Here is a 17,107-nt window from a genome sequence, read left to right as displayed (position 1 = left end):
TCCCATCCCTTTTTCGACACATTCAGAAACCCCTCGATAACTTGCAGCGCTCCCTCTCACAAAAGCGGGAGCAGGAGGAGGTGAGGAATGTTCAATATTTGACACATAAGTTTTAGGAAAAGGGCTGTGGGGTTGATTAGAGATGAAGATCTTCCGTGCACGTGTAAGTGAATTTTTTACTGATGGTTAAGCATACAGCAAGAAAAATCTGAAATCTGTGGAGTAAAGAAATGTCTTGTAAACTTATGTAATCTGGGCCTAGTTTCCCTTTATCTTTTCAAAATCAGAAAGCAATTACACAGGAACCATATCTTTGCCCAAAGACGGGCAGTTGTTCTACAGAACTCAGGAGTATCAAGAGAAGATACACAATGTGTTCCCCTCTGAAGCTGGATGATGCACATTAGGAAACCGTCATGAGGTACTTTCAAGTCTACATGAAAACACACAGCTATATAAATATCCAGAAAGAATTAACTCCAGAAAAGTGAGATGAAGATGGGATTTCCCAATTTGGCATGCCATACAAAGAGATAAAATGATGTTGATACATATTATTTGGTGTGAATTGTTTTATTTGAATTTCTGCAGAGAAAGTGTATAAAAATAGATGCATACAAATATGCTAAACTCACCAGTGAACACATGCATTAAGTCAACATTAATGACATTCTTTTGTTGATGCTTTATAATTTCAGGTGTAGGTGTACAAACTTCATCAACTTTAAAACTTGTGGTTTCAAATGTATGAAAATTGTATAAGACACAGTTTGAAACATTTTACAGATACCAGAAGTAGATAATTAGCTATACTGTAAGAAGCAAAGGTACATTCTTATTACTACTGGACCTTCATTGCACCCTTCTCGCTCCTGGAAACATCTTTAAAAAGCTGTTGCTTACAGATAAAACGATGCTCTTTTTTGCAGGGTTCACCCAAAACGTTTTTGCTTGCACTGTATGTAATGCAGTTCTTTGTATTTACAGTTCGAAACAATGGAGATCTGTAATGAAAAATAAATTGTTGTATGGAAAAGGAAAAAAGAATGTTCAGGGATGGTTTTTTTTTATTAAGCAATAGAACCTTTAAGAGCATTTGAATGAGAAATTCACTTGTTGAGTTGTAGTGCTTTCATTAAATAGCCAAGCTTTCACAATTTCAGAGCACAATACTTCATAACTCAAGTTATAACCTCAATAGTCAAGAACATTGAAGCCAGGGATTTTTAAAATTTTGCTATCAATATTAATGGTTTTGCAATATGATATACTTTGCTTCTATTTGGTTTAAAGATGGACTAATTTAGGCTAGGAATACAAATCAGAGCATAAAATTTGTCATTATATGATGATGCTAACCCATGTTTATGAAGGAAAATGAGATTCAAAGATTATAAATAAACATATAGGAGTAACTCCAGCATATTTGAAATATGGGAGGATACTGAGAAAATAATGGATTTCTTTACAGTTTTCCCTGGACCAGTTCCAGGAATGTGAGTGTCTGCACATACATGCCCAAATGTTTACACTAAAGCAGAGAAAATCATATGTCTTTGGCACCTTTATGGTCAGAAGTACACTAACGTCATGTCACTTGAGCATGAACTTTGATGTTCTAGATGGGACTAAAATCATTACTCTGTTGTATCTATTCTCTTTACTCTGTTCTCATGCTCTAGGGCAGGTTCTTATCTAGTGCTTCTTGACGGTAAATCTCTGGCGAGAGCCACAGAAAAACTTATAAAGAACAGAGAAGACCTTGACTGCTGGAAACTTACAGATCTCGGGACAGAGCAGAGCCGTTCTCCCACACCCAGACGCTTTGTTCTTCACTGTAATGGAGTCCAATCCAGTAAAAATATTTACTGGAGTTCATAAAATGCTGCTTGGAAACAGAAACAAACTGATTAATTTCATCAGAATCTACTCTGGGAATAATGTACTTTTAAGAAAGCCAGTGTCAGCATCAGATTCAGCCTTTCAATCACATGAACTGATATCATTTTAACGTCTAGCTGAAGAGGTATGTATGGTCACTTCCTTCATATTTTTTTTCACTTACCAGGCCCATCCATTAGTAGAGAAAAAGATGCCACAAAATATCATTCCTTCAAGGAATGAAAAATGGTATAAAGGAAGCTGGAGATTTCTTGAAACACTTCCATCACAGGAGATCGCCAATCAAATTTGATCCTAAATCAGAATCTTGAGTGACAGATTTCATGGATATAACATACTCATCCTATACTTAGCATGCATGCAGCTCAATAAATTTTTCACCTTTTCTTAAGAATTGGGTAATTTTTGTGATCAGACTCTCCATTTTCATTCCACATTATATCCCAGAGTGATGACAAAAGATATGTAATTACAAAAGAAATAGTAAATTCAATTAAAGAACTAACAATTACAAGGTTGTTTGGTTGGTTCTTTGAATAAAAATGATGACCTAGTATCTCATCTTTTAATTCTCTCTAAAAAGTTTTTTGTACTTTATCTGGCACCTATCATGATTTTTATCTCTAGACTATAAATCTTTGAGAAAGTTCATGTACATTTTACAGTGGTTATTTCAAAGTATAGGAAATCAATAAATTGTTCATTCACATATAACCATCCATTTACTATCTGATTAAAGGCATGAATAAAGTAGTCAGCTTACTTAATATGTTTGCCTATTTTTCTTTGACCAATAGGTCAAAGAAAATGTGAGAAACCACAATTAAATACATGCCAATTCATCTTCATTTTGCATCTGAAGTAAACTGGAATTCTGAGAAGAACAGAAATTCCTACTTTCTGCCCAACTTTTTAATTCATTAGAAATGAAGTAACAGTTGCACTGGTACCCAATCCACTTTTCATGGCAAGAACAGCAGCCAGAGCCTAAGAGAAAAAAAATAAAACGTGACTGTTGACATTGAGATTCTATTTTTCAATGCTATTCACTCATTCAAAAATTATTTGTTATTTATTCATTTTTTTCTATGAAATACTCTTTGAGACTCTACTACCTATACCACAGTTCAGGGGATACTCACATGACCAAGCCAGACATGGTGTTTTTCTTCTTGGGGATTATATTGTAGAGTCAGAATTGTATTGTTTCCAATCACTTATTTTTTATAGTTAATGGTAATTTGGGTGTGCATACACAAGAAATTCGGTATGTCAAAACATTGTATAGAAGAGTATAATGTGAGGTGGTTGGAAAAGCCTTTTTGGGGAAGTGACCCAAATTTGAGCTCTACTGTGTAAACAGGAATAAACTAGATGAAAGAGATATTTAAAGGTGAGTATTTTAACATATTTCTTGAGTCAGAAAATACACAGTACATTGGGAGAATTCTAATATGTTTTTAGGATATTTTAATTTTCAAAATGAAGATGAATAAAAACAATTAGCTGGAAATCTGGTCATATGGTTTCCCAGTGATAGAGTTTTAAATATTTACTATCCTCGGTGATAAAGCTCATGACACATGGTAAACACTCAAATCTTTGCCACATGAAGGACACCAGGTTGTTGAGTAGAGTGGTGATTAGCAGGGGCTGGAGGTGGGGGAAATGGGAAGATGTAGGTCAAAGGGTTAAACTTCCAATTAGAAGAAGATCAGTAAGTTCTGGGGATCTAATGCACAGCATTGAGGTTATAGTTAACAGCACTGTTTTATACACTTAAAATTTGCTAAGAGAGTAGATCTTAAATGTTCTCACTGCAAAAAAAAAGGTAATTATGTGACATGATGGAAGTGTTAGCTAATGGTGTGGTTAGCTCATCATATTGCAATATATGTGCATCATATCAACTTGTACACCTTAAACTTACAAAATATATGTCAATTATGTATCAGTAAAGCTGGAAAAATGCCAAGGAAAAAGAAATAAAGGAAGTTCCACATAATTACAGAAGATGGTAAGACATCTTGGATAGCATTTGGAAAAAATACATATTAGAAACTGGATTTAGAGCTGGCTTTCATTGGATTAATAGGGTTTAGAACTGCAGAAATCTCTGCACTATATTCTGAGTCATAGAAGAAGAAAAAGCAAAGATAAAGGAGATATAAAAGTAGGGGTTATAAGCAAACAGCTAATTAGAATTCTCTGTAATATATTTATGGCAAATTATTTTTGATTTGTTACATAAACATGAGCACTCATACAGGAAATATATGTCACTTCTGCTAACATTTTTCTTTTTACTTAAATATATAAATTTAGGTCTAGGCAATTTAATAATTTTTACATTAGAGAACAATGAAATGTGCCTAGTCCACAATTAGTAGGCAAACTTATATTACTAAGTGTAATATTCCATCATGCTTTTGTGTGAGAAAAGCAAAAAGTTGTCTATTTCATTCCCTACCAACTCTTAAGATTTTCCAAAATTTGGAACCTACCTCCCTGGAGACCTATGGTGGATCCTGGAGACAATGCTGGCTGAATACTTTTTTTAGTGAATGCTATAGGAAATGATCAGAAATTTACTTTATTAGACACAGGTATATGAAATAATATATTACACATTCGTAAAATGAAACTTTTACTATTAAATGGTTTCATCATAACTTTGATCTTTGTATATAGACTTGCCTAGAAAAACTTACAATTTCTCAACAAAATTGCCAAAGTAGACATCAACAAAAGGCACATTACTCCTAAGACGCCACTGATCAATTTCCAAGGAGTGCTCTGAGAAGCTGTGAAGGAAGAGAGGGCCAGTGATAACTTCAAGAACAAACACAGAAGCTGAAGTTCTTAAAAGCAAAAACCTTTGAGAAAGAATCTTAAAAATTCTTTGGTTTGATAACCTGATCACTTTGCCAGTAAAACACTGGAAAATGAAGACACTCCATTCCGAACTACACCCAAACCAACATTTTTATGTGGCATACTTTATTCGTCAGTGGGATTTACCCACACGTTTTCTTCTTTACCAGCTCTGTCTCAGCAAAGTGAATTTACCGTCTATTGTTTTATTTGGCAAAGAAGCTTAGAGATCTAACAGGCACCAATTCCTGTTTTATGGGCTTATGTAACTGACATTTATTTCTATTTTCTCAACAAAAACACAAGATCATATGATTCCCATTAGGCAGGTGAGAAACCTTAGGATCCACTAATATTTTCCCAAGATATCAAAGCTGGTAAGTATCCAAGTGAGAAATCAAATGACAGTTTGCCAGGCCCAGAGTCTTTCATTTAGCACATTCTACCACTGTCAGAAAACTACTTGGCAGGAATATGCCCTTCTGCTAATCTCAATGCATCCTCTGCGCTGAGAAATGTCAAGCTGTTCAAAGGTTTGTAGCCTTTTTACATGGAAAGAAGACATAGGAGCATTCTAAATCTGGTGTGAAGAAAGGTTCTCCAACGAATGTATGGGTAATACTCTGGGGATCTGGGTTCATTTCGCAGTACATTAAATTTTGACATATAAGCAACCGCTTTTTACATGTTCTCATACCAAAAATGACTTGCTTATAGACATTTCCCCTAAACAATTTATTATTAGGAGATTAAACATTAACATTAGCATGCTCCCAAAGGGTGTTGTCATTAGCAACACCCCAGTGTATCAAACTGTTTATCTGGGTGGTTTGCGGATATCACAACACAAATGGTAATATTTTTAAAACACACCTTTAAGCATTGTGTTGTTAATATTCAACATTCTCTATCTATTTCTATGCTAGCATGGTGCTGCTCATAATTTCACTGGAAATTCAGTTTCCATTCAGAATTTAGAGCTAACCCTCCCTGTCAGAAGCCACTTTAAGCCTATTGGTAAAGCTTCACAAAATCACTTTTCATTTGCAGAATGAAGTCAGAAATGGAAAGTGCTGACATGTGGGAAGTCTAAAAATGCCTGCTTCTTTGTTAAAGCACCACCTTGGAATTAGCCATATCCCAGAGATACACCTTTTCTGGCTATTTTCATGTATTAATTTTATGATCTGGGCTGCACATACCTGCCATGGGAAGTCTTGGTCCAGTGCTGACGCAGGTAAGGCACTCTGTGTCTTGTTCAAGAATGGTGGGTCACAGAGCTGAGCTCGAGGCTAAAGAATCCAAAAGTTGTGTATGGAGAAATTTGTTTTAAAAAGAAAGAGAAACAAAAATTGTGCATTTAAACAATGCTCTTGAGTCTTCTATGGTGAGACATGGATGTGCACAATGAACAAGACAAAGTAAAATCACTAGCTTCTAAAATGTTCCGGAACCACAACACAGGAAATTCGTACTCTTTTTGTGTAATGTGAACACTTTGTCACAAAAGAAGGTGAGAAGGAGGTTGTTTTTTTTTTTGAATGTTTGAATATCAAAGTCACCTTAAAAATTATTTGGAGAATAGGGGAAAATATGGGTAAACCAAAGGTAAATTTACTTAGTGCAATAAAATTCCACATAGAATTGTCCTCTTTTAATAATGAAAAATATTTGTTATTTACCTTGTGCCAATGCAGTTCAAAGCACTTGACATATGTTAGCTGTTTTATTTCTGAAAATGGCTTAATAATGAAGATACATTAATATGCTCATCTTACCAATGAGAAAACTAAAGCACAGTAGAGTTAAGTACTTGACCAAGACCTCAAGTTTGAAACCCAGGCCTTGTCCAGAATACACATTGCAATATATTTCAAATCAAGCCTATCTTTCTGTGTCTATATACTTATTTTTAGTTTTCATTTCTTCTCTTTAGCACAGACTGGTGGGTAGTTCCATGTCTCATTCTGCTCTTCTGATCCGTGTCTCATGAACCCAGCTATGGAAGGCAAAGATCAAAAAGAAAGAAGCAGAGCGACTTCTCATTTTTGCCCCAAGTACATGCTCATGCACACCTGTGCTCTACGACTGCCTCGGCTGGTCCAAGCCCACGCTCCAGTGCCTCATGCACTAGCCTTACAAGCTTCTTTCAAAACTGACTCTCCAATGTTGTACAGCTGCTCTATTATCCTTATTTGACTAATAAGTTCATTATTATAATTTTTACTGTATTTTTATCAATGACAAAAAGAAAAACAAAAAAGGACTATAGTTTGGTTTCTCAATCTCCATGAAGTTGAAGTTTTCCATCTTTAGGACTGCTTTTACTGAACCACCAAAATTGCTAAAGTATAAAATATAAAATATACCAGAGAAAGTAAACATGAAAATTCCTTCATCCAGATTTCATGCAAATACAATTTATTAATGAGTGAGGCCCAAATTGTTTTTATACTGGGAAAAATCTGGAAGCAATCATGTGTGAAGCACAGTTTCAAAACAAGAGACTCAAGGTTAATAAAATACTAAAATCAGGACATTTTTTAAATAATTACCTCTATACAGAGGCATAAAAATTTTCTAAATAAATGGTTTCAATATATAAGACATTGTAATGTGATATAAAATACTGATACATATCACTGTCTTCTAGAGATAGTGAAATAAGCATGATTTATAAAATACATGAGGTCCAATGTTTATCACAGCACTATTTACGACAGCCAAGAAATGAAAGCAACCTAAGTGTCCATCAGTAAATGAATGGATAAAGAAGAGATGGTACATTTACACAATGGAATATTATTCAACCATAAGAAGAAAATAAATCCTACCATTTGCAACAACCTGGATGGAGTTGGAGGACATTATGCTCAGTGAAATAAGCCAGGCAGAGAAAGACAAGTATCAAATGATTTCACTCATCTGTGGAGTATAAGAACAAAGAAAAACTTGAAGGAACAAAATAGCAGAATCACAAAACCCAAGAATGGACTAACAGTTACCAAAGGGAAAGGGACCTAACCAACTCTTCATCTGGTTCAGGAATAGCTTACACAGACTCAAATGAAAGAAACAATACAGTGTGAACATTCTGAGTATTTTTAAATCTTTTCCAGCACCAAACACTGCCAAATAGCTAGTTTATAAAGTGAGGTGTGAACACACAGAAAAAGCAGCATTCAAATAATGGTGTCCTAATTGGTAACATGTATTTTGGATAAAATATTGGCATTTTCTGCTTGCTTATTGTAGGGAGAGGTTTATAAAACCAGAGTGGAGAAAACGTAAAATTCGTTTCAAAATTTCTTAATTTCAGCCCTTAAAATACATCTCTTCTAATAAAGCGCATCACATGAGTCTTAAGAGTAAGAACCTCATGTGAGAGCTGCAGAGAGCTTGTTGACTGCAGCTGCGGCTTGTCAACCCCCACGTGGCCCAAAACAGTTTCTCTGTGGTGAGCATGAGGGGCCCATTGGGTTCTCTGATATAACACAGGAAGGTGACAAATTGGTCACTTCTTGAAGTCTAAAGCTCAAGTATTTTTACTAAGCATCATCAAAATAGCACTAAGCGTCTTTCTTGACCTTTAGACAAAAAATATCTACGATGTAAAGCTCTGTGGTTCATATCTGTTGATGCAGTTGGGGTATAGAAAAGACAAGGGAAGTAGAAGGTCCCCTAAGAATGATAAGACACATCAGTACACAAACAGAAGATTATTTGAGTCAGTAAAAGCCTGTCAGTCTAGAGAATTTGCCTTTTAACTTTTGCACTAAATTCTCGTCCACTGGGACTCAATCAATACACACATTTCCAAGATCTAGTAGTCTAAAATGAATCTGAGAGTCATAGAAGAGGATTATTGTTAAAATTTTATAATTGATTCCACAGCTATCTTTTAAAATTTTTATTGAAGTATAGTTGATATACAGTATTATATTTCAAGTACACAACACGGTGATTCAACAGCTGCACAAATTATTAAACTCTCACCCCAACTAGTACAGTTACCAACCGTCAACATAGGAAGATGTTATAGAATCATTGACTGTAATCTCCATGCTGCACGTCCAACCTTGTGACCAACTTATATTATGTATGAGATTTTGTGCCCCTTAATCCCATCTACCCACCCATCCCTCCCCATGGTAACCACCAGTCACTTTTCAGTGTCTCTGAGTCTACTGCTGTTTTGTTAGTTAAGTTTTGTTTTATTTTTATACTCCATGAATAAGTGAAATCACATGGTATTTGTCTTTTTCCACCTGGCTTATTTCACTTAGCATAATGCCCTCTAGGTCCATCCATGTTGTTGCAAATGGCAAGACTTCTTTCTTTTTATGGCTGAATAATATTCCATTGGGTATATGTACCACCTCTTCTTTATCCATTCACCTATCAATGGACACTTTGGTTGCTTCCATATCTTGGCTGTTTTAAAATTCCCCTACCTTTTTAGTAGAAAACTAGTCTATATTTATTTAGTTATTTGTTTGTTTGTAATGTGAATCAAGTTGACACAAAAATAAGTAATAGTTCAAGTGGTACACAGATTTGCCTCTCCCCACCAAAAAAGAAAGAAAAATCATGGTTGGTTCAAATACAACTGGACTCAATGATAATGATGCCTAGCATTTTATTTTCCTATAAATTGACAACATTTTCATAATATATATATTATATTTAATAATTATCTATAAGACAGACAATTTGGGGGTTTACTACATTGCAAAATTTGTTAGATATTTTGCATAATTTACCTCATTTACTCATTATAAGCCCTGTTATTGATAGTACTATTTCTTAAATAAAGATGCAGAGGATTATCAAGTAAATGTGCTCAAAGTCAACTAGCTAAGAGTTGCTGAGCTAAGATTTGCTAAGTTTTGTCTACCTCTAGGTAAAATATGGAGAGTCACTTTGCATAATTATATAATAATGTGTATTATTTGCTTCTATTATCCTGGTTATTTTGAGTCCAACTTCTGTACTCACACTTTTTGATAGCAAATATATGCAACAACTTTCTGATGCCCCACTCATAACAAAGTATCAGTTACAAAAAATAAGGGATGATTGCCAAGGTGGGAGGGGCTATAGTCAATTTATTTCTAAGCTTTGGCCAACTTTTACTTTACATTAAGCTAAACAGACAAATAGTCTTATGAGGAACTAAAATTAGTAACCGCAAGGATGACAAGGTTTCCCTCAGGAGTATTGCCTGCAAAAGAGGTAAAGGACTTATTAGGGAGGCCTATCCACACCTGAAATACAAAGAAAGGAAATATTATCCACACTTTGACCCCATACCAGCTTCCCAGGATCAGATATGGTCACATACTTCTAGCAGAGATGTGTCATGTGCTTCTGGAAGGCTGTTTGTCCTTTGCCCTAATTGAAGAGCTCAACACAACCCTGAGTCACTATTCTAACAGTGCAAGAATTTCAAGAAATACAGCAGAGTGGCTGTACATAAATAAGAACTGGGCCAGTGTCCCATAGTTTCAGGACAGGAAAAGAATGAAAACATAGACAAACATGAGCAAACATAGGAGGAGAGAGACCATTCTGGTGTGCATGAATGGATGCCATCTTGAAATACAACAGTGTTTCCAAATTAATGTCCATACAGTTAATACGGCATTCATCCATCTTGGTGAACTGAACCTGGTGAGTATGCAGTGAAATGCAAGCAAACTATTTTAAACTTGCCAACATCCTGGCAATGATAACAGTGCACATAGTTCAGGTTACACTGTCTAGCCGTTAGCTCAAGTGGACCTTTTCTCACTAAGGACATGGGAGTCTTCAGTCAGCCACCAAGTAAAGCCCTGAAATAAACCTTCAGAGTTCCCTTTGTCCCTTCTGCCCTAGAGATCTAAATGGTTGGAGAAAGACTAATCTATTCCCTTGTGAACATGGTTATTAGTTGATTCCTCCAATTATTTCAATATCTGAGACTTCAAGCAAATTTATTATCTGGCTTTACTTTTCATTAGATCCTCTGCTTCATGATTCTGTAGTCCTAAGATATAATTCCAGTGGTCTCCCTATCATTGATCATCACATTCTGCTGAATATTAACCACTTTTCTTCCAAAAGGAGATGCTTCCTGCTTCCAAAGTGGATGCAAAACATTTGTTCCACTTACAAAGGCCTTATTTCAGGAAAGAGCAGTTTCTGTCCCACGTTGGACACTAACTCTCTTTCCAGTAATGAAATAGGACAAACACTACCAATTACACATGACATAAGTCAAGGAAACTCATGGAGAGTAGGATGCACGTGGTGCCCCAGACTCTAGTCATACCACAGAGAGGTATGTGGGGTTGGCACAGCTAAAGCCATTGGAGATAGTGCAATAGGAAAACAATATGATTTTGTTCAGATTCACATGTTTGTAAAGGTTGAAGACAGCAGGCAGAATCTGACTTGAGCTAGATTCACGGTCATTTAGTAGCCTAACACTCAGAAAAACACTTACTAGTAAGCAGGAAAAAAAGTCAATGGTAAAATCTTTATCACAGATATAAAAAATTGGAGAAAAAACAAATGGTTACAAGATGACATTTTGGGTGACAAATTAGTGTTTACTATAGATTTTTTCTCACAGATCAATTTATATCATTTTGCGTATTTTTTAGCTACAAATTTACAATTATGTTTAAAATATTAATAGCTTGCTAACTGTAAATTTGACACCCAATTTTTTGGAAATGGGAAAAGTAAAAGATGAATTTGTATTAGACTTTAATTTTGTTTCTTTTCATCCCTCTTCACCATTGTTTTTAGATTTTAATGTAATGAAAGGATAATTGAATGGCATAAAATAATAAGCCAGGCCAGCATGGTCAATAGGTATATGTTATTTTATAAAAGGCAAGAAATACTTTTTAGGAAAACATGGTGGTCCTAACTGGGCCAATGACAGTTTGAGATAAAAGTTTTTCCTCCCATTTGGTCTACTGTGTCAGGTAAAATTCATGGCTTCAAGCTATTTTTGTTTTCATTTTTCTCCTGAAATTAGATGCACTAGTTGCAGGCAAAATTCTACATTCAGATTTCTCATTGAACTGACTTAGTCTAAGTCAGCATAGTGAATCACATAGTATGAATAACAAAGATTCATAGGCTTGGCCTTCGAATATGAATGACCTGGATTCAAAGCTAAGCTCCACCACTTTCTAGCTTGGTGATTAAATAAATAACAACTGCTAGGCCAGAATTTCACAGTTTATAATTATTATAATGTTTAAGTCATTGGTTTGGGGGATGACTAAATAAAATGATGATTGTAAATCACAGACCCTGGAGCAAACTGTTCTAACCTACAAAAGACAGATGGTGTGCTATAATTTATTCATAATAATCAGATGAAGAGGACAAGTTAAATGCCAGAGACAGTACGGGATGCAAAATACACATTACCAATTCCCCCTTTGCATTACAGAGTGTGGCATGCTGTAGACTGTTGTTGTCTCGAGTTTTCTTTATGTCAGATAAACAATAAGGGTTTTCCCCCACATTGTGGCCATTTCCCTTTCTGCAACAATTAACTGTTCCCTAGAAAACAAAAATTTTTTGAAGTCATTCACTGGGGATGCATGTTGTATTTGTGCTTTCTGATGGGGATACTGTTTCTCAAACTTTTCAGTTCCAGAGAATACTGACAGTAGAGGGGACATGAAAGGGTGCATAAGGGAAAATAAAGCAAGATTCTGAGGTGGTGCACTGCAAGGCAGGCGAGGATCTGAGAACAGCAGTCAGAGCACAGGAGCTGGGGAGTAGGAGGCGAAGAGAGTACCCCGCTTTGGTCGGTGCAGTTCTGTCTGGATTTCGAAACCAGTTTTTGGGGGGTTTTTTTCTGGACACCAGTGAAGAAATAAGGAAACTCAAGGATCAGGATAGTTCAGTATCTGTCTTCTTTTGAATGAACAGTGGCCCATTGATGTACTTTAATTTTTGGTGTTATGGATAGCTCCTCTAAATGTGTTTTAACTTTATTACAGTAAAAGTCTATTAAGTAATAATGTCCATAATAAAAGTACAAATAAGACTTTAAATTACTGAAAAGTTGAAACAAATTAGAACCTAAGCCATCCTGATAATCTAATATAACCCCTCAAATAGAGAATCATGCGATGTTATACTTTACGGTCAATAAGAGCTGGAGTTTGACAATATTCTATCAGTTTTCATAGTTTACAGAGCTGTAAAATACCTTAAAGACAGTGAAAGGCATATACATAGTTAAAAAAATATGTTAACAAATGTGGGTTTTTTTGTTACGTTAAGATATAAAATGTAGAAAGTTGCCTTGCGTGTGTTCATGAGCTCCTCTAGGCTGAGAAAATGCTTCTACACAGTAGACAGTTTCCAGCCTCTACCCAGGAGCATTTTCTGTCATAGCAGTTAGCTACTTTAACTAAAGGTCACAGTAAACATGGTGGTTGAAACTATGTGAGAAAAAACGATGGAGAGCTCTAACAATATATGTGCTTTTATTTTTCAAAGAAAAAGAACTAGTCTTTTTCTAAATTGGAGGTGCTCAAACATGTAAAGTCTCTGGACCTGTTTACAATTAGCTCCTGTAGTGGCTGCTGAAGGCATATTTCCAATCACCTCTGATACCAAACGCTGCATTGCTGATTTCTGTCTAAGGCATCACCACTGCTAATGATAAAAATGTACAACCTACATGGAGATGCTGGAAATTACATACATCTGTAGTAAAGATATTTCCCATTAGTGTAGAAAATGCCCATTTGGCCTCTATTTGCAAAAGAAACTGCTGGAACAAATGTTTCTGACATTTTGTGTGCTTATTGCACCATGAACCAAAAGAGAAAATGCTCTGTTACTATTTGTGTATTTTTTGCAACCTATCAGTGAGAAGTCTGAGAGTTGAGCCAGAGAATTTTCTAAGTAATTTGCATGTTTGCATATATGTATTTATGTAACGAACACCAACTAATCCTTATTATGTGTCATGTACTCTTCTAAGTACTTTATAAGTAATAACTGTTTAATAACGGTACTGATCTCAGGCCTACCTTTCCATTCTCCCAGAGGCTCTTTGATCCAACCTCAAATCTGTGTCCATTACTGCATATGGGTCTCTCTAAAGTTTTTAAGCACCTAAAATATCATGAGGTTCATTATATAAAAGACACTGTATATAAGCAGTTATGGCAGGCCTGGTTCTGAAAACAAATACACAAAAAAGACAAAATGTGTTCAGATTAAGAAATTGCTATAACTTCTTTTGTGCACACAGTTCCAGGTGTGGAGCAAAGATGGGGAGGGGAGGAAAACGGCACCTGCCTTGCGCTTGTCTGTCTCAGGCCTGCCAGGGAAAGAAACAGCGGGAGCAGGGATTTTATCTGTCTCGTTGACTTCTGTGTCTGCAGCTCCTAGAACCATGCCTAAGCCATAGCAGATTTAAAAATAACTATCTATTTAATGAATGAACGTGTGAATGTATATATAAATGAATCAGGTGATAAGTAGACTGATGAAAAATTGAATGATGCTTAAAAATCAATTGAGGTAGAAATCAATGCAACTTCTCAGCAAATGAAAATTATGGCATCTGTGGGATAATCTAATGAGAACAAGGTACACAGAGAATCTAGAAAAACAGCACAAAGCTAAATGAGATGGCAGTGCAAAGGTGAACTACCCAACAGTCAAAACCAGATTCTAATGGATCCTGATCAGATAATCCTTCTCTTCCCTTCAATGTGCTAAATGTGTTGTCAAAAGACAGTAGCTTCAAGTGCGTGATTCTGTTTTTTTGTTAGATCTATAAACATGGGTAGTAGATTATGCACCCCTTTAATATTCATTTCCACCAACTTAAAAGGTAAAATATAATTACATAGTTTATTAGAAATATGTTGTGACAATGGCTTAATGTGTAAACTTATAAAGCACTTAATGCCTAGAAAGTGCTCAAAACCACTAGGACATAGGTCAGAGGCCATCCATTCCAGTAGTTTGGAGATTAAATTTTACTAGGGAAGTTTGGATTCTGATCTGGCCCTAGCCCTTTTGGTGACCATACAACCTTGGACATGAGGTGAATGGGTATCAGGCAGAGGAAACAGCATGCCTGATAAAAAAAGAACAAGAAGCTACTACAAAAGATACTGGAGACTGAAACAGTTTACCTGGTCAAGGAACAGAAGTTGTAGCTGCAGGTGTACAGGAGACCAAAAGTGAGGTGTGCGAGCCTGGACGTAGTGACCGTTATACTTCTAACTGTTGTCTGTGTCATTATCACTTGAGCAAACAGGACCACAGGAAGCGACACTAAATTCAGAATCACTGCACCATTTACCCACTAAGAGGGGAGGAGGGCAGAAGAGTCAAACTCAGAGAAAACTAACATGACAATCAAAAAGCGTGGATTAGACTGTAAACACTAGAGCTGTATTTTATGTGAGATCTTTTTTTTACCTGGATTTTCTTCTGATAAGAGTGGTTAGAGGTAGCATATTTTGTAGCTGGAAAAAAATGAGAAAGTAAGAACACTAAAGAATACTTAGGCTGCTATGGGGATATTATATGATTAAATAATATTATACAAAAATTATTAGGGTGTCTGTTTATACAAAACCTTGTGAAAGGAATTGTTTCTCCCAGAGTTCTCTCTGAACTGTAATCACGACTGAACAGTAATTGGAACAAAGTTTTCAAAACGGACAGCCAATTCACACGACAGGAAAAGAAAGCGAGCACATGGTAAAAATAATGCCAGGAGTAAAGGTGAATCAGAAGGTCATGATTGTGTTGAGTTTTAAAAGAAGCCACCCGTGCTTAGCAGGTTGTAGCAAGACACTGTCCTGAAATGTCAGTTTTAGCAAGAACACAATCTAAAGGTAATAACTTACCTTACAAATAGTAGTAAAGTGCTTTTCAAAGTAAGGAAATGCTATTCTAGTCCAGGATATCGTGAGATATTGCTAGCATGGTACACAGGCAGCACCAGTACAGCCTCCTCCCCTGCCTCCAGAAAGACAGAGAGAGAGAGACAGACAGACAGACAGACAGACAGACAGACAGCAAGAATAGACCAGAGATTGTTCTACCTACAGTGCTCTCTCATTATGTCTTTAAACATATAGAACTGAGCAATGATATGTAAGATACAAATATAGTCCCTAATTCTGTCTCCAAAATCCTTGGGGTGAAATGTATTTTAAAGTTCACAATTTTGTATTTTACAATATAAAATGTGCATATACATGCATAAATTAACAATACCGGTAGAATTTGGTGCTTCAGCCCATAACTAATCACATCTGTGTTGTCATAAGCAAAATGTATTATATAAAAACCAGAGTTAGTTTAGCTTAGGTTTTAGAACCAAACTAATAAAAATATTTATAGATATTTGGTTTTCAGCACTGTGGATAAGTAGACTTGTATATCCCATGTCAGCGTAAGGAGTAAAGTCTACTCAATTCTTTCTTCAAGAACTTTTTTTCTAAAATCCCTTCCCTTCTTGCTGACCCTTCCACGCATGGGTCCATATTGATAACTTACTGATCCTACTGTTACAGTAAAGAGATGGACACATAGATATAGGGCAGGTTCAATGATTCTCCTCAAAGAATACCGTGTTAACAAGGCACCGGTCTGGGTACGAGGAGCATCATCCCCCAAAGGCTGTGGTTCTGTGCCTCGGTTAGATCCGGTCTCTCCCACTCTGTCAGGCGTATCCTTTCCTGCTCCTGGGCCTTCCCCTGCTCTGCTCATGTCTCGGGGCGCTGCTTCCTGCAAAATGCATTTCAGTCTCCACGGCCAATCAGCGTCCAGTCAGGTGCAGCCAACGGGAGCTACTGGCTTGGCATTTGGAAGGTAGGAAGAGGGGAGAAGCCTGGTGATATGCTTTTTTTTCTCTGCTTCCGGCTCTGCCTCCTGCTGGGGCTACACATGCTGTGCGGTTTTAAGTCCAGCCAAGCAGCAGCGGCTTCCTCTTCCCAGCTCCCACCCGGCACCACCCACTGCGCCCCGGTTGCCACCATGTGCTCGGGGGAACCTCCAGCCCGGGAAATGGTGCCAGCTTGCTGATTCACTCACTGCTGTCTTCTGTCTCCTGTTTGTCTTCTCAGGCTCTCTGCCAGCTTGGTAAATATTTTCCTGTATTAAATTCCCCCCACTTGTGATCTGGCATGGGCTTTGTTTACCTCCTGGGCCCTCACCATGCACCTCCCTCCTTCCAGTAAAACCCAGACTCTTTGCCACAGCCTTGCCGCCCTGCCCGGTCCTGTTTTCCTCTCCCTCCCCCTTCCCGTCATCCCCTGTGCCCCAGGCAGGAAGC

At 36.7% G+C, this 17,107-nt stretch overlaps 1 protein-coding gene and 1 long non-coding RNA gene across 3 annotated transcripts; one reads left to right on the top strand and one right to left on the bottom strand.

Moving 5' to 3' along the window:
* Positions 1-554: 554 nt before the first annotated feature.
* Positions 555-16,486, bottom strand: LOC130680532 (natural killer cells antigen CD94-like). 2 transcript variants are annotated; one of them, XM_057491260.1, is made up of 9 exons: positions 16,403-16,486; positions 15,241-15,287; positions 14,952-15,124; positions 5,979-6,068; positions 4,614-4,706; positions 4,407-4,469; positions 2,738-2,889; positions 1,782-1,885; positions 555-1,004 (listed from the first exon to the last, which is right to left on the bottom strand). In XM_057491260.1, exons 4-9 carry the CDS (start codon positions 5,983-5,985, stop codon positions 842-844), a joined length of 582 nt encoding a protein of 193 aa, XP_057347243.1. In that variant the 5' UTR covers positions 5,986-6,068; positions 14,952-15,124; positions 15,241-15,287; positions 16,403-16,486; the 3' UTR covers positions 555-841. The 2 variants fall into 2 exon arrangements, with proteins under 2 accessions (XP_057347243.1, XP_057347244.1); XM_057491261.1 differs by lacking the exons at positions 4,407-4,469; positions 14,952-15,124; positions 15,241-15,287; positions 16,403-16,486 and having other exon boundaries at positions 5,979-6,682.
* LOC130680533 (uncharacterized) lies at positions 1,892-9,540 on the top strand. Its single transcript, XR_008993555.1, has 3 exons — positions 1,892-2,026; positions 5,827-6,013; positions 6,713-9,540. It is a non-coding gene; the product is annotated as an uncharacterized LOC130680533 (long non-coding RNA).
* Positions 16,487-17,107: the final 621 nt, after the last annotated feature.

The sequence above is a fragment of the Manis pentadactyla genome, chromosome 14 (assembly GCF_030020395.1).
Source record: "Manis pentadactyla isolate mManPen7 chromosome 14, mManPen7.hap1, whole genome shotgun sequence".
Taxonomy (NCBI): domain Eukaryota; kingdom Metazoa; phylum Chordata; class Mammalia; order Pholidota; family Manidae; genus Manis; species Manis pentadactyla.
The sequence above is the reverse complement of the archived record's forward strand: the minus strand, read 5'-3'. Positions and strand labels throughout refer to the sequence as shown.